The sequence below is a fragment of the Amblyomma americanum genome, chromosome 3, assembly GCF_052857255.1.
Source record: "Amblyomma americanum isolate KBUSLIRL-KWMA chromosome 3, ASM5285725v1, whole genome shotgun sequence".
NCBI lineage: Eukaryota > Metazoa > Arthropoda > Arachnida > Ixodida > Ixodidae > Amblyomma > Amblyomma americanum.
Window position 1 is genome coordinate 101,697,038 of NC_135499.1, and position 25,454 is coordinate 101,722,491.

The 25,454-nt window shown below is 44.1% G+C and overlaps 1 protein-coding gene across 1 annotated transcript in view; it reads left to right on the forward strand.

Moving 5' to 3' along the window:
* Positions 1-25,454, forward strand: part of LOC144124747 (neural cell adhesion molecule 2-like) — a 170,010-nt gene that overhangs the window by 140,739 nt on the left and 3,817 nt on the right. Inside the window, exons 5-9 of the mRNA XM_077657611.1 lie at positions 6,829-7,032; positions 9,460-9,756; positions 17,006-17,293; positions 20,055-20,345; positions 24,018-24,146. Of these exons, the coding sequence (XP_077513737.1) occupies positions 6,829-7,032; positions 9,460-9,756; positions 17,006-17,293; positions 20,055-20,345; positions 24,018-24,146 (1,209 nt within the window). The remainder of the gene's footprint in view (positions 1-6,828; positions 7,033-9,459; positions 9,757-17,005; positions 17,294-20,054; positions 20,346-24,017; positions 24,147-25,454) is intronic.

Below are 25,454 nucleotides of genomic sequence, written 5' to 3' on the forward strand. Positions count from 1 at the left end.
TATGATGATAAAAAAGAGGAAGGCGGGATGATCAGAATAATGACTGACATTCTTTATCGCGTTTTGATACCTTGATCGCTTAAGAGGGCATGGAGATTTCTAAGCCAGTTTAAGCTTTAGAAGTTGCCATTCAGATTTGGCAAGGCCCGGTGAAGAAACAAGCTCCCCAGCGAACCCACCTTTACGTGTGATAGGGCGCGACGGGTGCTCCATTGTCCAACAGCGGTATGTGATCGACGGATGCCGTATTGACCCAGGCACTCCCGCAACGCGCTCGCGGCGCCGCCAGCGGCGGTTGTTGCACATACTTCGCCGACGCGTGCCAACAAAGAGCACGACAGACGGTGCGCCTGTCGAAGACGACGCGAAAATTGATGTCCCCAGGTTTGGACGCATTATGTATTGACCCCACTGCAGTCCAGCTCGCGACAAAGAGTTCGCGAAGCAGCGAGCAAACACCGATGCGCGGCGGTCTCGATGGTCGCGGCGAGCTCTGCTGCGTCGTCGGCGTTCTTTGCAAACAAGGGGGGATTTCAAAGCCCGGTGTTTGCCGGTCGCCGATCGCCTCTGTATGAAAGGCTATCCTCTGTTGCCTTCAAAACTTCCCCGAAAGCGCTTCACAAATGCCCTTTTTTTTTCTTCTCTCAAAACAGGCTCAGGTGCTCCTCGACTAGGCAGTGTATATAAATGAATGTCGCCGGGCGATGATCGCGTTCAAGTGCAGAACTATCGTGTTTCCATGCCCATGGAATCAACGGTATCGCAGGTTTCACAAGATTTTTTTGTTTGTTGCCTGGAGGAATTTGGTGACATTAATATGGAAATATTTTGACATTCCGGGTTAGTAGCTCTCACTGAAGGCGAGCTAATTTGGCTGATTGTTGTGATGACTTGAACTCCGGTGGTCATTCGACACATGACACTTCAAAATTATGTGAAGAAAGGGGACGCGTTAAGGCGAGACAGAAAAAAAAAACAACTGAATTCCGCTACCCAGATCCCAGGCTCGCTGTGGTCCGCAAGCGGCGGAATCCATCGGGTGACACGAAGTACGCTTAATTACGTAGTTTTGTCCAGCGCGCAAGAATTCGAGTAGAGATAAAAAGAACCTGTATATTTTTTCTGTTATCTCACATAGAAACTTCAAGCTTTTTAGCAATCGGCACGCGCTGCACTTTTCTGTCATTCATAAGTTGCTCCGTAAAGGCTACATCAGAGCTATATGCTTTGGTTCTATCTCGGCGCTACGTAGCCACACTACTCGAATGCCTTAGCACACTGCTCAGAATTCCGTCAATTAGACTTCAGTGCATCCCCAAAAACGGTCTAAGCAGAAAAGCAGCTCAAAGTAGTTTTTATGAAGTCGAATGAAACTGCTGAAAATTGCTAACGGGAGCGCGCCGTAGGGGATTTAGAAATATTGTATGGAAAGGGCTGCATGTACTCCAAATTCTTAAGGTCTCGCCGACTTGCGCCTAGCGGCTGCCGGACCTTTTTGTAGTCTCCACGAAACATGACATAGCCATATTTCGCTGTGAGTGGGGAAAGTAGTTTGGTAAAAAGGCTTTCTCATTTCGCGTTCCGCATTCCCACCACAACTGAGGTTCGAGAGGTGAAATCAGATGCGACTGCTGCACTGGGATTTTTTCGAAGTTTTCATTCACCAATTCGAACAGCAACGTAAAAGCTTTGTCGAAGGTCGTCGGGTCACATGGTTCTTTTTTTTAGGCCAGAAGTCGCGGGATCCTTAACGACTAAAAAAATTATGAACGAGAGGACGACCGCCCTCGTCAACTTACAAAGTTTCAAAGGTCCAAGCCAAACCAGGCGCGTTGCAGAGTTTTGACCATTGATTTTTCTAAGGGTACACAACCTGGAAAGTTCCACGTGGTCAACCTTAGCTCTCCGTTCAGTCATCGTTCATTACGTTTTGTTGGGAGGCTGGAATCGTAAATAGATTTAGTCGTGATTATCTTCTGAACCGTAAACTGAAAGCACAGCCCTTGCTGCTTTTCTCCGCATGTGTCATGAGCTGCTCTCAATGTGCCACGTGGCACAAGTTACTTTGAGGTTGCACTAATGGCAAGATCTCTGGTCAGTTGCTTAGTTTCTTATTCCGCGGGTAAAAGCGCATTTTCTCTTTTAGACTCACGGCAAGATCATGTTTCTGTAATGAATTCGGAACGACCTTGCTTTCAGATTACCAGTGAAAACGCTAGATCTTGCACTGGATCGACGACACAAGCCTGAGTTCTCACCCTCACTTCAATATATATTAGTTTCGAATCGAATGGTAGCTTCAGTAATTATGTTTAGATGTGTTCTTTCTTGCTGTGAGTGAACCTCTTGAATTAAGGAAATGGGACTTCGTTGTTAGACCGAACATCTTCGTCACTTATCTCTACGTCAAGAGTAGAACACCGGGGCGTGTGCATTCCTCATAATTTCGGAATAATGGGTAGTTTCACTTCTTGTTCAGGCGTTTGGTTGTTCAACATACGAATTTTTATTCGAAGCGTTATACATACAGTGTATTTGTGGAAGAATACACATAGCATGTGACCACATGCAAACCGGGTAACGACTGGTGCGATCATCTTAATTAGCAAAAATCTAATGAGAAAAAGGGCTTTAGCTTAGATTGCTGTGGGGGATTGAAAAACATGGTGTGCTTGTGTTCAAAAGAGTAGCACAGACAATTTGGAAGTGGTTGAACGGAGTAAAACCGAAGGCGTGGTGCATGGGATTTTGCAACTAGTTAAGTTAATGAAAAGGACTTGCAGTATACAGGGATCATACCTTTAGCTGCGTTGTTTACATATTTCAAATTTTACACCTCCATGGCAGAAATGAAACAAAATAAGATGAAAGAATCTACAAGCGGCATGATGGCCTCTATATAGCAATGATTTTGGAAGTATACGCTGGATCTGAAATCACGAAAGCTTTATTTCGTTTAATGCAAAAATCAATGTTACGAAAAGATAAGTGACGTACGAATAGGTTACGTTAGTGAATTCAACACAATAAAATGTTTTGAATAACACATGCTAAGGAAATTTTACTAAATTTATATGCATATAGGACATTTTGTGCAGAATTGTTTACACTGTAGTTTGATGTGAAAATACATTGTAAACTTCTCGGTTGGGTTGGTAATACTATGAAGGGCAGAGTGAAGCAGGCTAAAAAAATTGCTATTCTATTTCTTTCACAACTGAAAGATATGTTGGCTTCTCATAATTATATCTACGGGAACCCGGTGGAGCAGTCTAGAAAGCCTGCGTACTTTGCAATAATTTTAAATTCTTAGGGTATTTCAAGTCTATGACAGCCTATGAGATCCCAATATAGTAAGGCCTATAAGAGCTGAGTGGCAGAATTTTTGAAAAATTATTTGCGCAACACTATAAGAGGCAAGTGACAGACTGAAAAATAAATTGACTCAAAAATTGCAGAAGAAAAAGCAGCTGCGACTAGCAGGATCACCTTCCAACGAATCAAAACTCTTCCTTGATCTAACACTTGACTACAACTTACACCAAGTCATTACATGCCCCACAAGAAGAAGTAACATTCTTGACCTACTTCTGACCACCTCCCCCGATGACGTTAAAGGCATAACCATATTACCAGCCATTAGCGATCACAATCTAATTCACATCCGCCTATCATTGCCCATCACAAAGCGGTCCCCAACGAGAAAGATAATAACCGACTACAAGAGGGCTAATTTCGATGCCATCAACCTCGCATTATCAGAATTTTAGAACACTTTTTTTAAATCCTATTCTGCTCGCTCGGTCAATGCCAACAGGGAACTTTTTATAACTACAATGCTCACATTGAAAAACGCACACATTCCGTCCTTCCTTGTAAAATCCGATTATAACAACGAATGGTTCAATAGAGACCTGAAAAGGCTTCTTAATAGGAAAAAGTGTCTTTATCGTAAGGCTAACTTGAATAACCTGTCCGAAACTTGGGAGCGATACCATCAATGCGCTAAAAAATACAATAAAAAATTAGCCTCCGCCAAATTCAAGTTTTTTTCTTCCGACTTACATTCTATCCTCCAAACAAACCCTAATAAATTCTGGCGTAATCTCTCCCCCAAACTGCGATCCTATAGAATTGAGCTTCTTGACGCTGACCGTGAGACCATAGACAGTAATTTGTGAGCGGCAATTCTCAATAATTACTTCTGTTCAGTGTTCTACTCAGCAACTAGCAGCCTCAATTTTTTGCCAGCCATCGCCGCAATACCCATGCCACAAGTCACAGTCACACCGGCAGGAATAGCGAACTTAATCAGTTCTCTCAAAACTTCATCATCAGCTGGCTGCGATAATATAAACAGTAAACGCCTGAAAAATACTAGTTCAATCTCAAGCCTAATCCTGCATCTAATTTTTACCCAATCATTGGAATCCGGAGAAGTCCCCGAGGACTGGAAGATAGCTGAAATCATTCCAATATTTAAGAAAGGTGACCGCACAAATCATTCCAACTATCGTCCCATTTCGTTAACCAGCATTCCTTCAAAATTACTTGAACATGTTATATCGTCAAACTTAATGAGCCATCTAGATTCATTTAACTTCTTTTATCCTCACCAACACGGTTTTCGAAAACACTATTCCTGTGAAACACATTTGGCGGAATTCACTCATGGCATCCTACACTTTATGGACAATAACTTTCAAATGGACGCTATTTTTTTAGACTTTTCTAAAGCCTTCGACCGTATTCCTTATTCGCACCTGCTCGCAAAACTCTCCTCCCTAGGCATTCCCCATAACCTAATAACCTGGATTGATCATTTCTTAAATGGCCGCATGCAATTCACGTCATGCAATGGGTACCGCTCATCCCTTACCGATGTATCATCAGGTGTCTCTCAGAGGGCTGGCTTGTCCCCACTGCTACTCCTCATTTACATCAACGATCTTCCATTAAACACAAGCACCAAATTAAGACTGTTCGCGGACGACTGTGTAATATACAGCCCCCTTCGTGATCCCACCGATAGTCACCTGCTACAAAAAGATATCGACACAATAGCCACATGGTGCGACACACGGCTGATGCCTTTAAACCTTGATAAATGCCAACTGTTGTCGTTCTCTCGCAAACGCGCAGTTATTCATCATTCATACAATATAAACTCAGTTCTGATTGTCCCAACAACGTCATATAAGTATCTTGGATTGCATCTGACATCTTCACTATCTTGGGTAAACCATGTCCAAAGAATATGTTCAGATGCCTCCCGTGTCTTAGGTTATCTACGACGTAACCTCAAGTCAGCATCTCCCTAAGTAAAAAAACTTGCTTACCTAACATTTGTTCATCCCAAACTTGAATATGCATCATCCATCTGGCACCTCACTCAAGCCTACCTCACCGCCGAACTAGAGGCTATCCAAAACCGCGCGACCCGTTTTATCACCTCTGAATACACTAAAGAAATTAGCATCACTGTACTCAAACGTTCTATCTCCCTCCCTAAACTTGAGTCACACCGCATTATTTCACGCATTTGCCTAATACACAGCTTTTTTTACCATCTGACGTCAAAGCACTCCCTCCTGAAACCACCAATCCGAACTTCCAGTCGCCTCAGCCACAGCCACCCCATAGCCAGAATTTAAGAGCCGTACTTTAGCAATGAACAGTTCTTTTTTTCCTGACGCAATAACCCATTGGAATGCCCTGTCAAACGACATAGTTTCATGCAACGATCGCAAAACATTTCGCGCGAAACTCATTAGTCATTTTCAGAACACGTGAACTTGTAATTGCCCTGTACTTTTTCCTGCATTTTTCCCTGTATTTTTGTGTTTTTTCTTTTTTCTTTTTTTTGCTTACGATTTTGTAACTGCCTGATCCTCCTTTTTTAGTGTTTTTTTAGAGTTTACAGTTTCAGTGTTAAGTTCATTGTGCCTATGTTTTCATCATGAGTGCAGTTACACAAACCCATTTGTAAGCCCCTCCTTATGTAATGCCTTCGGGCCTTTAAGGATGAAATAAATGAAATGAAATGAAGTGCTGAATATGAAGACGTTCCGACTGCTTTATTCTGCAGCCAGCACTGATCACATGAAGAAGCAGCTCTTAAGCATGGGCGTGCTTACCTGAAATGAGAAAAAAAAAGATGTAAACTTGGTTACGTGCCAGCTTGTGGAGCTGGTTTTTCTTACCTTTCCACCTCACAGCACGAACGGACTATATAACAATACCCGGCACGAATTACTTTTTTGCGGACGGATTTAAGTATTTGCGGCTGCTATTCACACAAAATGTAGGCTAAAGAGGTAGTCTGCTTCACGGAGGAAGATATTCTTGCTCCGTGATCTGCTTTGACAATGCCGTAAAAATATAGGTTACATATGAGCGCAGTGCTTTTGAATTGAGCCTGGAAAGGAAATAAATTCTTCACTCAATAATTAATTTCGGCTAAGAAAGAAAAAACAACACTGTTTTCGAGATGAATTTGAGCGTGCGCTTCTTGAACAGCAATCTTTCCGCATCTCCTACTTAGCGTAGAGGCCAAAGCGAGACTTACATACGCCCTGGTACTTACATAGTACATGCGCCCTGAGCCTCAAAAGGATGAAGTGGTTAGAGTTCTAAGAATATTGCGCGTACAAATCGTGCAACTGCTGTATACTGCACCAAACAAGTACCAAATGTTTCGTTTTTGAGCGAGAAGTCTATTGTGCGAAGTCTAACTTCCCGTGCATGTTCGTTTTTCTCTCGTTTTTTCCCTCTACGCACCTTGTCTGTGCTTCTGGTGGCCATCGCCATGCCGGGACGATCCTTTAGGCAAGCCGGCCCCGACGTTGACGTGGCGTCGCAACGGCGAGCCCTTGTACGGAAACTCCGTGGCGGTTGCGACGGGCGAAGTGCGCCGGTCGACACTGACTCTGCACAACCTGCGCCGCCAGGACCTGATGGCCGTCTACTCGTGCGTTTCCTCCAACAACGTCTCCGTCCAAGGCGAGGCCGAAGTCACGCTTGACATGAACCGTAAGATGCGCGCTCGCTTTTTTTTAAACAGTTCTGGAATAATTTCGGTGCTCAATATTTTTTATGAGCACGGAGACCTAATTTTTTGCAGCTGAGAATGATACTTTCTTTTTACCTTTGGCGGAGCTTCTTTGGCTAATCATCCGGCAGGCAACTCTTTATGATAGTGATGAAGGTATAACGGTACATATATTCAAAGCTCACGCACTTCGAGCATGATTTCCGAGAATCGTCCTCTAATCCAGCGCTGCTAATGTTGCCAGTCAGGAAAACTTTAGACTTAAGTCAACGAAATGATCAAGCAGGCTTTCGTAAAGGATACCCGACAATATACCATAGTCGCACTATCAATCAGGTGATAGGGAAAGGTGCAGAATGTAAGCAACCCCTATGCATGTCCTTCACTGATTAAGAGAAAAAATTTGACAGTCGAAACCTCAGCCGTCAGGTAGGCATTGCGCAATCAAGTTGTAGAAGAGCCTAATTTATAAATACTGGGAGGTATATATAACCGCTGCACAGCTACGGTAGTCCTCCGCAAAGACAGCAATAAAATTTAAACAATTGTGGGTGTGAGCTGGGGGACACGATCTCGCCAATTCTCTTGACGGCCTGTTTACAGCAGGTATTCAGAGGCTTGGATAGGAACAGTTGGGGACAAGAATTAATGAAGAGTACCTTACTAATCTGCCATTCGCTGTTGATATTACCTTGCTATGCCACTCAGGAGATGAACAGCGAAGCATGATTAATGAGTTAGGCAGAGAACAGTGGGTCTAAAAATGAATACGCAGAAAACCAAACTCTTGGAAGGCAGCAATAGTTTAATACTGGTAGTGAGCTGCTGGAAGTGGTAAGAGAATACGTCTTCTTAGGGCAGGTGTTGACACCTGATATGGATCACCAGAGTGAAATAACTAGAAGAATAAGAGTGGGGTGGGGCGCATTTGGGAGGTTCTCTCAAGTCATGAATGGCAGTTTACCATTATCCCTCAGGACAACAGTATATAACCGCTGCGTCTTAACGGTACTTACCTATGGGGCAGAAACGTGGATGCTAATGAAAAGAGTCCAAATAAGGAAAACACAGCGAGCTATGGAAGAAAAATGATTGATGTAACGTTAAGAGACAGGAAGTAGGCAGAGTCGTGACGGAGCAAACGCAAGTTAATGACATCCTATTCGAAATCAAGAGAAAGAAATGGGCTTGCTTAGGGCATGTATTGCGTAGGGAAGAAAGCCGATGGTCCTTAAGGGTAGCGGACTGGAATTCCTGAGAAAGCAAGCGTGGCAGGGGACGACAGAAAGTAGAGGGGTGGATGAGATAAAGAAGTTTGCGGGCATACGGTGTGCTCAGCCTGCATAGGACAGAGTTAAATAGATATGAGAGAGGTCCTTGGCCTGCAGTAGGCGCAGTCAGGCTGCTGCTGCTGACGGTGAAAATGGATGTCCTTCTCCAAGTCAGCCAGCTAAGCTGATTACCATTTGATTTAAAAGGATGAGTGTTGAGATCCATTAGCTGTTTAATCCAGCTCATTTGCGGATTTTCAACTGCTTTTTTGCACATGGTTGAGTTGTGGCGCTTTGCTCCATCTTTGAACATGTCACATGCATTTACTTTGTTCCTGTCATAGGCTTCCGACATTGCTCGCTTAATATTTTTTGGTGTACTGTAGAGGTTGTAGACCTACGCTTTAGCAGGTGCCCGTTAATCCAGATTGAGGGCGATAAAATGACTATTCACGGGTGCGAGGTGCCTCTGCTCGACCGTTAGTCTATAAGAAATAATTCATGGAATGGCACATCTTCAATGAAAGGAAAAGAAAATGTACCCCCAGAGTGTTAGGTGTTGAAAACGAACGCATGAAGGGATGAACTGTGTTTTAATGTTGTAAATACGAATTACGCGTTTCAGAATTCATGGCAATGCACTGGTGTACTGTGCAATCGCTGCAATTCTTTCTCACAGGTGAAGTTTTACTCTTATTTTGTAAGCACATCCGCTCAATGAAGTTGGTCTGGAAAGTTTAGAAATGTATTTCTCAACTCGTACGAAACATGCTGTGTCATAAACACACGATAATCGCACAACATGCAATCTGTTCTTCTAGTCGCCAAATATTCTCAGCCCGGGACTGTTGCACTCCTGTTGTAAATCTCGTGGGCAGCGCTAAGCTAGGACTGCTTACAACTGCCTTAGGAACGGAGCTGAAGTCGCTCTGAAGCAATTGTCAAAGTTGAGCTTAACACTGACGGCCGCATCAGCTTGGCCCATTTGAACGGCGTTCTCTTTGGCAAGGAGAATAACGCGTGAGTTTTCAGCTGCGACATACCAAATCGTCGTTTCTGGATGCCCTGTAGAGAGCTCTTAGTGCAAATTATAGGCCACGCGACTTACACCTTTTTTTTTCTTCCTTTCGATCTCAGTGTCGCCGACAACGGTGCAGATCCGACGCACCGAGTCGCCCATTTCAGCGGGGCTCCCGGCCGAGATCCTGTGCGAGGTGTGGGGCTCTCGGCCACCGCCCGACATCAGCTGGTGGAAGAACAGCGTCCAGCTGGAGCAGGCCTTCGTGCACGTCTCGCAGGACGGCAACCTGACCACCAGTGTGGTGGAGTTCACGCCCCGCCATAGCGACAATGGCGAGACGCTGGTGTGCCGCGCGGAGAACAGGCGTATGCCGGGATCAGTACGCGAGGACCAGTGGGACCTCAACGTCCACTGTGAGTGAGGAAGTGGGAAGCTTGGGTGACGGTGACCGGTTTTGGGCGTGATTTTCGCTTCGTGCTGGTTCAAGTGCAGTGTCGGGGTGTTGAGGCATTGCTAAACGTGCTGTGCTTAAATATACATTACAAAGATAGAGCAAACATTACAAAAAGAAGACATATTTTCAAAGAAATATAAATATCAGCGAAACAAACCCAGGTGTAGATTTTGGTATAATATCTTGCTGTGGATGGCTTGTCAGCTTCTTTTCTTAAGCTATTATGATTATGTTGTTGCCTGATGACTTGAAAGAAGGCAATTACAGTAAGGTTTGTCTAGAAAAGAATATTTCGAAACTCAAAAAATTTCTGAACAAGATGATGTGGACCGCCGGACCTTTGCGCACTTGTGTTCTGCCAACTTCGGTTGCGGATAACTGTAAATATATTAGAAAATTTCATCCGCCTAATTTAAAACAACCCTAGAGTGCGTGCATTCTTTTAATGTTTTCTGAGCTTTATTCTTGTTTATAAAATATCGTATTCTCGGCAGAAAAAAAGTGTGTTGCTATCTTATCTAGAAAAATAAACCCACTTTAGTAGTAAGCATTCAACGTGCCATTCTGCGCAATCTTTTATAAGCCTACTAGCTAATAAGAAGTTAACCAACATGTCTTTTATTGATAAAGGAGCACTACTATGCAAATAGAAAGACAACAGTGAACCACAATAAGTTTGAATTCTGGTTGAAAAACAATTTTTCATCTCCACTTCTGTCCAAATATTGTACATTATGTGAATGCTGATTAGCATTAAAAACAGACTGCATAACTTTATTGGTACCCCAGGTACAGCAATAATAAGCTTGATCCAGAATAATTTTTCAAGATATTGCAAGGCCATGCAGGAAAATGTTTCGAGGACATCTTCATTCATGGTAGAGTGCTGCGCACATCTCATATTTTCCACTGAAAATACTTATTCTGCCTTCTAAAGTTTTTAAAATTTGGCTCACAGACGTTTTTTTGCTAACCTTGGAGTTCTATGTCTTATAATAAAAATTAACTGACACCTCGAATAGTTTAAATTGTGTTGTAAGCGATTTTATTTACTAAATTATATAAAATTCAGAGTTATCCGAAACTCAAAATTTCTTCTGGTCAAAACGAAGGACAGCGCACATCAATGAACCAGCTAGAATGTTTGAGTACCTTTTACGATGTAATGCGAAGCCCCCATCTCGTGGTGCCATGCTCGTGGCGCGGCAGCGCCTGACGACAAATTGCTGAACATGTATTTATTGTAGCGAAAGCTAGATTGGCCACGAACTTGCAGTTTCGCCATGCTCGCATCCACGCTGTGCTCGCATCCCCACCGTGCTCTCATTCCCACCTTGGTCGCAGCGCACCACGGAACCAACCACCTGACTGGTCATGTGACGAACCACTTGCCGAACCACGTGACAACTAGCCAGACAAACAGACTAACCTGGACTTACAATCAAGACTAACCAAGGCTAACCAAGCTATGCCTTAGCTTTCGCGACGTATATCCAGGCATAGCCGAGCTAAGCCACTGCCAGTTTTGTTAAGCTTTAGCATGCTCATTTAATGAATAAGGCCTGAACCGAGCACAACAATAATATTGGCCATGTCTTTGTAGCGAAAGCTACCTTGGCCACCAACTCGATGTTTCGCCGTGCTCGCGTCCCCAGCGTGCTCGCATGCCCACCGTGGTTCTACCGCACCACGTGACCATCCATGCGACTGGTCACGTGATCAACCGCGTGATGAACGACGTGACAACAAATAGCCAGACAACCAGACAACCACACTAATCTGAACTTGCAATCAAGATTAACCAAGGCTAACCAAGCTGTGCCTTAGCTTTCGCTACGTGTATTGTGGCATAGCCGAGCTAAGCCACAGCATAATTTTTTTAACCATTGAGGAAAATCCTTGGTCGGAAAAAGGGCAGATAAGCATGGGCGAAGAAAAGAACCGGACGATGCGAGACGATTTGCTTCGTGCTTAGTTTAATTTTAAGGAAATATTTCTCTTTGACCGTAAAATATATATATATATCACAGAATTTTATATTCTTTAGTAAAAAGTTTGCAAAAGAAAGTATTGTAAACAATTTATAATTATATTTAAACTTTTTTAAAGCTCAAGACTCACAATAATAGTAAAGACACCTCCTGTGCGCTATGTTTTTAAAATTTGGAAAAAATAACGTTTCAAATTGACACGAAAAACAGTGTGCACCCTAAGATAAATCCCGTTGTCATCCAGATATTTTAAGGCTCGTCATCGAATGATACTGGAAATTATTCACAACAAAATGTGGCAAAAACAGCCTTTTGTGTAAATAGGGCTCTCTTTAGGTGTTCTGAGTCGTCTTCGCCAAAAACAAACAAACGACGTAATGTCTTTAAATGCTTTTGAATATTCATACAGTGTGCAATGTCTGCACAGCATAATACGATTATATATTTTTTATTGACAGCGACTGTTATTTTGTGTCTGCGCTTTCCTGATGCTTTCGCAACAATGTCTCCTTAATTGTGAAAAAATTTTTGGTAACCTTTATATTAATTAGTATACGCGTTTGTGAGAAATGCAAGATACACTCTCACGGCTTGAGCCTGCTCCTTCCTTTAGAAGAGAACCGCCAAAGATGGAAAAAAAACCGCTGTGAGCAGCGTGTGGCATTGAAAAAAAAATTGGCTTATAAATTTTCAAAAATAAGTGGGCGCATTATACGGCATTCATTAATTAGGTGTGCAAAATTTTCACGGATCTTCAAATATAGTTATTCGCTGCTAGTTAGCAAATCTGCGCGTTAGCAACGAAGCCAACCACTTGTGCCGAGTTTTTTGCACTAAATATTTTACTGGAGAAAAGTATTTGTAGGTTTCTTGTTTAGGTCAGTAATCAATGATGTAAAAATATCATGCCACGCATCGCTTGATTTTATATGAAACCGGCCAGATGTGATGCTGAAAACAATGCAACAGAAAGCAAGGAGGAATGAATCGATGGCAAGAATATCAATCAATCAATCAATCAATCAATCAATCAATCAATCAATCAATCAATCAACCAATGAATCAATCAATCAATCAATCAACCAACGAATCAATCAATCGATCAATCAATTAATAAATCAACCAGCCAACAAATTAATTAAATTATTAATTATTTAACTGACCAATCAATCAATTAATCAATCAATCAAAGAAACAAACAAAGAACTCACAAAAAGAAGATGCCTTTTAAGAGCCATTTTGTGCATTCAAGAGCGGCTTTGAATGGCGAAGTCAGTTCAGTTTAAGCTCCACTGGAAGATCACGACATGGGGACAGTTTTGACTGACCTGCAGTGGCCTTCGTCAAGTCTTATCTGCTCTTTTTTAGCGTTTTCTACCCACAGCTGGCACAATCAGTTCCTGAAAGCAATAATCGTAGCTGATAGTCGTTCTTTGTGGCATCATTTCATCAATGCTCGCTGCAACGTCAAAAAGTTTCATCAAAAAGACTGTCGTGGTCATGTACGTATCATGTTTCAGTATTGTTCCAATGTTCACAGGAATCCCCCAAGGCGGAGAAGATTTTCAAAAATGGAGCAATTACCCATAGGCATCCGTCCAAGCGCAGGCATATGGCTAGGAATGAAAGCTATACAGCTTTTCTTTGCAGCCTTATGGCTGCGCTTGTGTGGATGCCAATGAATAATTGCTTAATTATGACCCACTTTAATATGTAATATCAATAAATGTTCTCCGTGCGCGATTCACTCCTACCATTTGCCATAAATTTGATTGAAATCTATTCGACGTGCATGTACCTGTTGTGCAGTCAACGTCGCAGCTTTAGCGACGGAATCAATTCGATGTCCACAATACTGATTCGCAAAATTGCCTAGAAAAAAAGACTAATGCTTACCGTCCTGCTTCTTTTTCGCGCAGTACATGTGATAGATAGATAGATAAAGAGGAGGAAAGAAAGACAGGGATGTTAACCAGAAAGGTGTTCCGGTTGGCTACCCTGCACTGGGGAAGAGAGATTGGGGGGCTAAAAAGAGGAAGAGAGAAGGGGGAAAAGGCTTTACACACACACACACGCACAACGCTCTCACAATTTGTCACTCAATCCAGTCGCTCTCAAGTAGGCAAAGAGTGCCTTGTATGCCTTGAGGGCAGTCAACTGCTGTGGCCACGGACCGAGGATCTTTTGCTCTGTTAATGGGCGAGGATCGAAGCGGTCCAGGGCACAACACAGTGTATGCCTTGCTCTCGCAAATGCAGGGCACTCACAGAGAAGATGAGCGACGTTCTGCTCACAACCGCAGCTTTCACAGGCAGGACTGTCGGCCATCCCCATCCGGAAAGCATAGTGGTTGGTAAAAGCAACGCCGATCCATAACGGCATAACAATGTTGCGTCGCGACGTACTAAGTTACGTGGAAAACGAAGGCGCAGTCCAGGGTCCAGTGCCTTGAGGCGGAGGTTGCAAAACTCTCCCGTGTTCCACGCTAAAAGTGTGAGCTCCAGCGCCAAAGGGCGAAGCCCACACGCTGCGTCAGGTCTTGATATTGGGATCCTCACTGGAAGTCCGTCGTTGTGAGCAGAACGCGCAGCCGCATCGGCCTGGTGATTACCGTTAATACCACCGTGTCCTGGCAGCCATTGAAAAATGATGTCATGACCTTTGGAAACGGTGCCGTGGTACAGTAGACGGATCTCAGCAACAAGTTGCTCCTGCGACCCGCGGCTTAGCGCAGCTTGCAGGGCTTGAAGGGCTGCTTTAGAGTCGGCGAAAACCGTCCAGTCATGTGGAGGTTCCTGACTGATAAACTCTTCCGCAGCCCGTAAGGCTGCGAGTTCTGCACCAGTTGAAGATGTTGGATAGGTCGTCTTCACTTTCATGAAGATGGATCTGGCCGGTATCACCACCGACCCCGCAGAACTGGTGGAGTGAACTGATCCATCTGTGTAAACATGTATGCGGTGACTGTGGTAAGAATGCAGGTGATTCAATGTCAGTTTGAGAGCGGGTAGTGATACACCAGCTTTTTTCGTAATTCCAGGAATATAGAGGTGAACCCGAGGTTCATGAAGACTCCATAAGGGTGAGCACGCTCTTGACGCAGGGGTGAACTCCGATGGAAGATATGCGCGATGAGCTTCAATGACTTTGGCGAATGCAGTACGCGGCCTAATTATTGGAAGTGTTGCGAGGTGATGACAGGGAACCCATGTGAGGTGCCGAATATGTGTTCTCATGGTGTCAACAGCAATGTATGTAGTAACAGGATTTTCTCGGGCAACAAGAACAGTTGCTGCTGTTGATGCACATTTAGGCAGTCCAAGGCCGATACGGAGAGCTTGCGCTTGCACACTTTGAAGATTCTTGATATTTGTCTTTGTAATGGAACTGAATATCGGAAGACTGTACCGCATGTAGCCCAGAAATAGGGAACGGTACAGTTGCAGCATAGAGCGCACTGATGCGCTCCAGGACTTTCCCCTTCGAGGAAGGAGAGGACGTGTACAATCGCAATTAGTCGCCGTACATGTGGTGTAGGATACTCCCATTCGGGTTTAGGCCCATTTATTGTTGACTTGAAAGGTGTAATGTCACTGAAAACTTTGTTTACGTGAGCAAGTTCATCGATCTTGTACTGGAGTTCACGGTAAGCTTGAGAGGCGGTCCGTTCGTATGGGCAGGTGTGTTCAAAACCATTTCGTATAAAGTCTTGCTGGTAAGAAGTGAAATTCAAGTGCTGATGTAACGCAATAAATGGCCTGCGATTGTCATTCGTGATTAATGCGTAATGGTGGTGGTAGTAGTTTTATTAAAAATAATAGTAAAAAGGAAGGAAAAGATTTTTGCTAGCCCCGGCATCTGCCAACGATACTGAAGCACCTGAGCTGGGGCAGCGGAAATAAAGGACAGCAGACAGAATGGAGAAATGAAATGAAAGAGGTGAGGGGACAGGAAGAGAGGATAGGGGGAGAAGTAATATGTACAAACTATTTACACAATAAGAAATGTGTCCAGGTTGTACGCGTGATTAGTGACGAGTGATGTGTGTGACGGATGCGGTGCAGTGGAAACACTACAACACCTGCCCCTTCGCTGTTCCGCGTTCGCCGATGCTCGTCGCGATATGCTCGCGGCCTATAGGGCTCAGGGCATACTACCAGACTCCATCAAGACGCTATTGTGGCTGCAGGGCAGTGCGCGTACTCGTGAGCGAACTTTGGTGAACCTCGGTGCATTCCTCGAACACACGGGCTTGACGTCCCGTCTGTTCTCCGTCAGGTAGTTACACGCAGTGACCGAATGCTCCGCGAGTTCTACCTTGAACGATTAATAACTGGACGCCCCACTCCAGTTGTAACCAACACAGTGCTGTGCGCGTGTGTGATTTAATGTGTAATATCAGGACCACAATTCTGTACACGAAATTCACTAATTTCTGTTGTTAACGTGCCCTGGCGCGTTTTGTAAGTTGCTCATGCCTTTTAAAGAAGGAACCTAAGGTCACGGCTCTAAAGCCCTCCGCCTGTTAAGAACTTTTTAGTTGCCACCATTAGATTTTTTTTTAGAAGAGCGGACGTTCTTTCACTTTCTGAAAGAAAGTTCGACTTATCTTGCAATTTCAATACCAAGTCTCCGAATTTTGTCATGCTGTTCGTTCTTTTTTAAAGTGCCTACTATGGCTGAGAAGTTACTGAGTAGCATTTCGTATATTTCAGATGCATTCAGAGATAATTTGAAAAAAAAAAAACATTGCTTCGTTTCCTTGAGTTCCAATTTGTCATGTTTTTTGAGCTCAAACGTTTGCATTGAGCTTTATTTGGAATTGTATTGAGCTTGGATTACCGAAGTTTTTATGCTCATATATACTGCATCTATTTTCTGTTGAATGTAGGCTTTAGCCGGTCAATTTTACAGGAATAAGTGCTTCGTGCGTGTTTTGGGTTAACTTTACAGATTGCGCTGGATAGTAATGAATTTCTGTTTTCAAAGTAAATAAACTGTTTCCATTAGTTTGAAGTGCTTGTAGGCAGCTGCAGCCTCGATAAACACATGAGTACGGGAATGGCGTGAAAAGGAGAGAGAGGGTGCAGTGTTTTAATGAGCAGTGAATTTTAATACGAAGGGATTTAACTCCCGGCATGACTGCTTCTCTGCGAAGAATGCAGAATAAAGGTCGAGTCAATCATCTCTCTTTCTTTCTCACACCAAACGTCGCAGACCGTCCGAAGCTGCGGCTTCAGATGGACCCGAACCTGGGTCCGGACCGTCTCCAGGAGGGCATGGACATCACCTTGGGCTGCAGCATTGACGCCAACCCGGCCGTACGCGAGCTGCTGTGGCAGCGGGACGGCCGCCCCCTGGTGCCAGTCCGGGACGGCGTGACGCTGCACCGCGAAGCGCTCACCATCCACAAGGCGACGCTGATGCACGTGGGCAACTACACGTGCTCTGCCGCCAACCGGGAGGGCAGAGGAATGAGCAACGTTGTCCAGCTCCGGCTGAAGCGTGAGGGCTCTGCTTTTCAGCTGAGAAGTGTACAACCTTGGCTTAGTTTAGCTATCCACATTGGGTGCGGAAAAAGGACACTTATATGAACAAATTAGCAGTATCTACGGAATAACTATGTTAAAGGTCATCAGTGTGTTTAAAACGACAGTCAGGCTATAAGCCGTATTGTGAATGAAGACTCTCCGCACAGCTGCTTGCAGTTGATTCACATCCGGGCACCTACGGTGAATGAAACAGCAAGAACTGTCGCTGCAAGACCCTCGCGGAAAGATGTATGTGCATCAGTCTTAGATGGTTTCCAAGTGTGCTAGTATTATTAGTGCATGGCACAAAACCTAAGCATACTGTGCATTTTGGTTCATGGCAGCGGTCCCCAGCAAGTTCGACTAGGCGCACAGCATGTGTGGAGTGTGACCCCGAGGTTGCGGAAAAATGAAGAAGTGACGAAGCAAATATATCTGCTACAGCTTATAAGCAGAGATCCCACATATGAAGTGCTCTTTAGACATATGAAGCAGGCGGGTAAACAAAAATTGTCCTAGATTTCACTTATATCTCTAAGTCGATTAGAACAGAACAGATAAAACTTTCGAAGAAAATTTCCCCACAAAAGCAAATACTATGAACAAATACTTACAGAATAAAGTCCTGGAGGACCACGTTGCGATTAGCTACCGTGTGAATGCAACGCGCAAACTGTAGCCAAGGAGCGATTTAAAATTTATTTCATTGAGAAGAGAGACCTTGGGCCAAAAACGCGAAGCAGAGCTTGTCCAAATAACACGTTTACAAAACGCGCGTTGTTGTTTTCGGAATGCGTGCCACAAGTAGCCAATCAAGTAATTATGGCGGTCTGTTATTCAGTGGTGAGCCAGCCGGTAAATAGAAACGGTGGCACATTTTCAAAGTAGTGCTTTAATTTGCGGATGTTTGAGAATAAGCAGCTAACCAGACAACTATTTACCGTGCTTGACGTTACTGTGCGGTGGAAAAGCTTTCCTGTGCAATGTAGGGAACATATTAAGGATAAAACGTTTTACAATTTGGATGATCAAGTTATGCAGAACATCCGATATTAGCGTGCGCGTTATAAGAAAAAAAAAGGTTTGGTTCTTTAAGCAATTGTATATCTAACATTGAAATTCGCTCAGTTTCTCTAAAATCGCTATCATATGCGGAAGCATTAATAAGCAAAGTTTTTGTCTACGCGTAGAAAGAGTGAGAGCGTGGCTTAGCCTTTTTATCGCCCCATTTAAGTTACAGGGCGCAAATGTCTAACAGTTTACGCTTACTGGAATCACTCTATAGTATTTTGTTGCATTGAGTGTTCTGTAATTATCTCGGGAAAGTGCTAAAATTAGGTTAACAAAGAAACAGGAAAGCGTTAAAAGACTTCAGATACGATGAGCGGTAAAAAACTGCATACTTTTATTCATCCATCAGTTAAAACCATTTCCTGTCATTCTGTGCTGTGGATTTGTTTTCTTTTACTTGACATTTAAATTATTTTTGTCTACTTAGGAGTCATGCTAAAGTCAGGAGTCATGCTAGGAGTCGGCCTTTAGATTAACTCTATACGAATTACATTTATCAAATATGTCGTCTGACACATGAACAATCAACATAAGGTTCAATACTTTGACACCTTTGTTTCATTCAGGCTTTTACGCTTCGTGCTTGGTAAGACACAATAATAGCATGAGTTCCGTCTGAGAGGATAAGGGCTATGAAATGTAAAAAGAGGCCCAATTTGATTTTCTTTTCGTGCCCTCATTACCGGCAACTAGCAATGATCACTGAACTGATGTACAAAGCAATTCTACATTACAAGTCGCGGAGGCCATGGCACTAGGTACATACCAGAAAAAAAGTAACGCCTGCATTACAGAAAATGACATTATGAACCTGCCCCGCCGCGGTGGCTCAGTGGTTAGGGCGCTCGACTACTGATCCGGAGTTCCCGGGTTCGAACCCGACCGCGGCGGCTGCGTTTTTATGGAGGAAAAACGCTAAGGCGCCCGTGTGCTGTGCGATGTCAGCGCACGTTAAAGATCCCCAGGTGGTCGAAATTATTCCGGAGCCCTCCACTACGGCGCCTATTCTTCCTTTCTTTCACTCCCTCCTTTATCCCTTCCCTTACGGCGCGGTTCAGGTGTCCAAAGATATATGAGACAGATACTGCGCCATTTCCTTTCCCCCAAAACCAATTATTATTATTATTCATTATGAACCTCGAGCAGCCCTTCAGATGTGCATTTCCATTTGGAAACCACTGCGAGCATATGATCGCAACATACAAGATGCACTTTTCAGCATCTTACTACAGTGCATACAACCTACTACGAGTGCTACTTTCGTTCGCTCTTCTTTTTTGCGTCCTTTATCCTCTTCTCAATTTGTAAGGCAGCCAACCGATCTTGGCGTGGTTAACCTCCATGCCTTTCCTTTCTTCCGCCGACCTACTGCAGTGTTATGCTTCTTACCTATTCTTATCGGTTGTTACCCTTCATTTTTTTTGCGGTTAAATAAAGGGGTTGATTGACGGACGTTGTGAAGATGAGGGCTTACTCTATCTTATTTAAAATATGTTCATAATACGAAGTTGTGGGCGACACAGTGAAATGACAGAGACGTATGGAAGTCGACGCCAAACACTTGCCCCAATAAACACGCATTCCTGTACTTTCAGCGATTCGTACAATTTGATTTTTACAAAGCCTAATGAACATTTTTCCTTGTCCACTACCGCCTATTGCAGACGCTCCTGTCTGCAAGTCCAGTCAGCGGCTAGTGTACGCCACGCGACTGTCCAAGTTGCTGCAGGTGGCCTGCGAGGTGCAGGCCCAGCCGACGGCCGTCACTTTCCGCTGGCGCTTCAACAACTCTCAGCACCAGAGCGCCCGGCTGGACACGTACAGCTGGGAAGGGACGCGCAGTGTTGCCCGCTACGTGGTCCGCTCGCACCAGGACTACGGCACGCTGCTCTGCTGGGCGCGAAACCAGGTCGGCGACCAGAGACAACCCTGCGTGTTCGTCGTCGTGCCGGCCGGTATGCATCACAGTGTGCCACTTACACTTCCTCTGCCGAGAAAAAGAGAAAAGAGGCCGAGAAACATGAAGGATCTATCCATTATATTTGTTGTAGAGGGAAAATGGAAAGACACCATACACGAGAACTTGTTTATCTTGTTCGATGGAATCCTAAATGAATGATCACTCTGATTCATATGCGCATACTTAACGAAACAGAGCCACAGCACTGAGGCAGTAAAGCAGCCCTGATTGATGGACAGGCACCGTGAAGCGACAAACCGCATTAAGAGAAAGGCAGGACTACGCGTGTAGGCGCAGTGCTTGCCAAGTCGTGGTTTCTGCCTCTTGAGTGTCGTTTTCCGCGATTCGTTTACCTTACAGTTTTATAGAAAACAGTGAACGTGTGTATTTGTTGCGGCAATACGTCCGCATCTGAGACGTACACATGTTTCTCACGGGGGCTGAACGATGCTATATCATAACGTCTTAGAGTTACCTGTTGCTGTTTACGCCGCCAAACTCACTGATGCTTTCAATTAATTGGAACTGCAGTGCTGTGCGAGAACTATAGAAACGTGTTTCACCGTGTATGTAAGTAAACGAAACAGCTGGGTTCAGCACCTCTTTTGTATTCGTTCAAAGAAGCATTCTGCAGATAATATGCGCCCCAAACTGTAAGTTCTAATCCACCATTGCACACTTTCCAGTGCGATAGCACTACTCCGATGGGTAAACACTGAGCAAGACCTTGCGATTATTGAGGTATTTGTGGGTTTTTACCAAGTGAAAGAAACAAATGAAAAGAAAACAAATAAATGTCCGCGACTTCGATTCGAACTCGTGGCGGCGCAAATAAATCAGTTTTGCTGGCCACTGCGCAAGAAGCACTAGGCTAACGCCGCCGCCGAAAACGCTGTGTTTTAAACTGCAGCACGCTCTTGAGCTGTGCACTGCACATAATATTCATCAACTAATACAATGATCAAACTAATATTCTCGCTTTGAACCATGCGGCGGTAGTGAAAAAGGGATGTGCGTTACATGCGTTGGCGTAGAGAACGTTGTGGCAGAAACACTGCACTAGAGGAATACGCGCTTGCGTTGATATTGCTGGACAAACGCGGCACTGGAGCATAGGCCGCCGGCTTACATTAGGCAAATTTGCACTCACGATGAAAGAGTTGAAGACGCGCATAACGGGCTCACTGAGTCAGTAGACAACTCAACCACGCTTTGAGGCTCGTTGCAGTGAGATCCACCTGCAAATAACTATGCTGTGGCTCAATATTTTGTGCTTAGCGATGCTAAATCGCCGGCCATTTTTTTTCCGTGGTAATTCATGACATGTATCGCTGGCAGCGGGAAAAGGTGAAGCACCTATATTTGGAATTTCAGCGTACACTTTAAAATATTCTAAAATATCGGGATTTAGAAGTAGAAAAATGTTTTCATGAACATACTGTGTGCTACAGCTTAGGGAGGTTTCTATAAAAGTCATTCTAGTAATCTACCTAATCGATTAAAATTTCATAATTTATATTTAATTAAACAATTGAGTGCTTAGTGCCAATGGAGAATTCGGAAGCATGGGCAAGAGAAAGGCATATCAGTTTTTGAAACGAATAAAAAGTAGTTCCCGACAGCTCCCCAGTGCGAGGAAATGGGCGCTTTTTCGCTCACAAAAGCAAAACTGATCGCGAAAGCTGCGCAAGATACACGCTTCGCTGCAAAATGGAACGTCCGCTCATGGCGTATCACAGTGACTACGGCGCCAAATCGAGCTTCTTGCTACACTGTACCAAAGGATGCACTTTATTTTTCTTTCGCTTCGTCGGTCTCAAAAGTGACGGCCACACTCATGACGATGAGTATTTCATTGCACCAAGCGGGGAAGGAAGAGAATGTGCCTGACGTAGTAAAATAGCGCGTGGAGTCTGAATTAGGCGCTGTAAGCACTTCAGCACGTCAGAAGCGGACGATTTATTCGCAGCGAGCTTCCAGCGCGTCTTACGTGCTCAGTTTCGATTTTGCGCGGAAAAAAGCGCCGGAATTCCTCGTGGTACAAACCTCTAGACCAATAAATTTTTATTCGTTTCAAAAACTTATATATCATCGTGTTTTCCGTGAGCTTGAACCTCTCATTTCACACCCTCCCGGATTTCTTAACAATAGGTAGTTTTTGTGAAGTGATCTTCTGATCATTAATGTTTTTACAGCAAATTATGTCCAGTGGCTTAAAGTAAGTTCATGAAAATGTTTTTTTTTCTGTTTGAAATATCCGGTATAGGCTTCTGCCTGTGAAATAGCACCAGTTTGTGCAGAGGGCTTGGCTCAAGGACTAAGCGTATTTTACAACAAAGTGTTACAAATTTGCCTCAGGCCAGCTGAACGTAATTCGACATGCCACTCGAGAAAGGAAAAACAGTAGCGCCGAAAGCACACACACACAGCAGAAGAACGACATAGGAAAGCGCTTGTCCTACGTCGTTCTTCTGCTGCGTGTGTGCTTTTCGGCGCTACTGTTTTTCCTTTCTTGAGAAACAGAAAACCATGTTGCCCGAATGGAAGTTCTTCTAAACTATTCGACATGCCATGAGCCACATATTTTCTTCGGCACGCTAGTCTTCAGATGATGTGATCCCTGGAGCTGTCGACATGACCTCTGTTCTCCCGAGCCATTGAGAGAGACGGAGGTGTGAAAGGGGATAAGAAAGATGATGCGTCTAATGTGGGATGCGCTTCGCATTTTATTATATTGGAAGCGCTCCCATGGCCGCCAGCCGCGCGTGGTACATGGCCCCGGCCTGACTGACAAGGTGGCTTGTTTTAGGTTTGCGGTTAAATTCGTAAATACGGGCTATCGTTTGCAGTTTTGCGGCCGGTCTCGTTGCTTGCCGCGGAGTCGAGCAAAGTTGCTTCGCAGGGAGTCGTGTAATAGTAAACGCACCTCTGGAATTTCTAGCCAAGTGAGAAATGGCTGCAATCACAGTTGATGATAATTTAACGCACAGTTTTATTTGCTCCAGACCAAGCTTGTCTGATCTGTTTTTAGGCAGCCGTGGTTATTTCCAGAGAACACCTGTTGTGATGAGTGTTTAGTGCCAGCACTGAATTGATACTTGGGCTAACACAAATGAATGGGTAGTGTTGCTTATGATGTAATCTAACATGTTTTGCTGGCCAAAAAAAATTATTTCGTGTTAGAAGAATGCTTCTCCACTTCAAGGCTCACAGAATTCTGGCTTAAAATTTTCCTTTTCTCACACAGACTGTGGCATGCTGGCTTGAGGTTCATGTTTTAAGCGATAAAGAATCCTTGGCTTCGCTTCCATTTCGAGTGAAGAAAACACCTAAAGAAACACTATTATGAACTTCAAGAATTATAAATATGCTTCGAAAACTCAACATGCGTCTTCGAAAAAGAAAATGCAACGGTGGCAGAATCCAAGATAGTAACTTATGTGATTGGAAATACAGTGAGGTCAAACATTTGCAAGCCTCTAGAAGTTTTAATAGCTTGCTTTTTCGTATGCTAACTTAGAAGGTATGTGTTAGTAACAAGACTGCTTGTACGAATATGCTACTGGAACCGAAAAGTCAGACATGCCTTGTGTAGACTGATAGGCAAAATAGCGAGGAGGGTGTAAACATATGCAATGCATTTGACTAGCTCTCTTTCCTGTTTCAGGTTCAGAATTCCTAGTGTCGAACGAAGGCCTGATTGCGATGCTCATCTGCCTGCTGTTCGTGCTCATCATCCTAGTCGTTTTTATATACTTTCTCATAAAATGGCGAAGGCGGAAACTTAACAAAGATGGTAAGTAAAGGTTCGGAAAAGATGTTGCTTTTATTAGACGTTTTAGACTTTTCCTCGCTCTCTCCCGAAGCGCACAAGTGATCGTAGTAGTTGCAGCGGTACCTAATAGATGGCGCTTATTCCGAACCTACTTGGTTGATATGACCATTGATGGTGTGTCCTTGAGATGGGTTTATCACTGACCACCTGAATTATTATTGTTTTCGAGGTCAATGAAGGCGTTTGTGGCTGCGGCCTATTATAAAGCTGTGCGGGAAACGGCGGCGCCCACGCTGTTCAACCCAGAGAAAATCATCTGTCCTTCTATACTGTTCCAAAAATAATCAAATTGATGATATTTGCTTCAAGGCAAAAATTTCCATACCCAATGATCTGAGAATATTTAGCGTGGTGTGGTTTTGTATGTATGAGTCATATTTAGTGAATGCAGTCAAAGCGCAGCTTCGTGAGATTTAATATTTGAGCACTCTTCATTACTGAGCTTACCATCTATGTTGCCTAGCGGACCCACCGCGGCGTCTCATTGGCATTGCCGTTAGGCTGGTGAACCAAAAGTCGCGGCGGCCGCGTTACAGTAGAGGCAAAATCGTAAAACGCTCCTGTGCTGTGTGGTGCCAGTCAATGTTAAAACACCCCAGGGTCTTTAAATTAAGCAGAAGTCCTTGACTACGACGCTCCTCTATGCACACGTCCACAGTCTGCACGTCAAACCCTTCGTACAACGTTCAGATAAAACCAGAACGCATTTTGATAAGCCGGCCGCATAGCTAAAGTTCCAATTTGTCAGAAAGCGCTTTTTTTCCTTTTGTATAAATTAAGAGAGGTCTTAAGAGCGAGGCACGTTGCAAAGCATTTAAAGCGTACACCGGGCCAATTGTTTAACAGCATCACAAGAGTGCCGAACACACAGCTATTGCAGTGCTCTGCGATAAAGCGGAGAGGTATGTTAGGCTGAAAACGGCAGGCGCTTTGTGCGCGTATGTATTCTCGTCTGCTTCGCCGCTTCGCTTCGTCATAGGCCGCTGCTGTGCGGTTGTTTTTTCAATGCTCACACGACACTTTGCTAGAACTGGCCGGGTGGAGATTCTCACGACACGAGTAAATTGATTAGTCTTTAGAACATGGACTGCACGATGTTCGGCGTTGCAAGATTGAGCACACGTGCGGAGTTTCTTAAGACGCCTCCGTTTTCCATGGGACGCGGCGAATCTGAGTTAGTCATAGCCTTCATGTGTAGCCCTCGTGAGAAGTTTAGATTCTAAGAGGTTTGCTTCAAAGCCACTTATAGTGGCGCTCGTTAGCATCGGT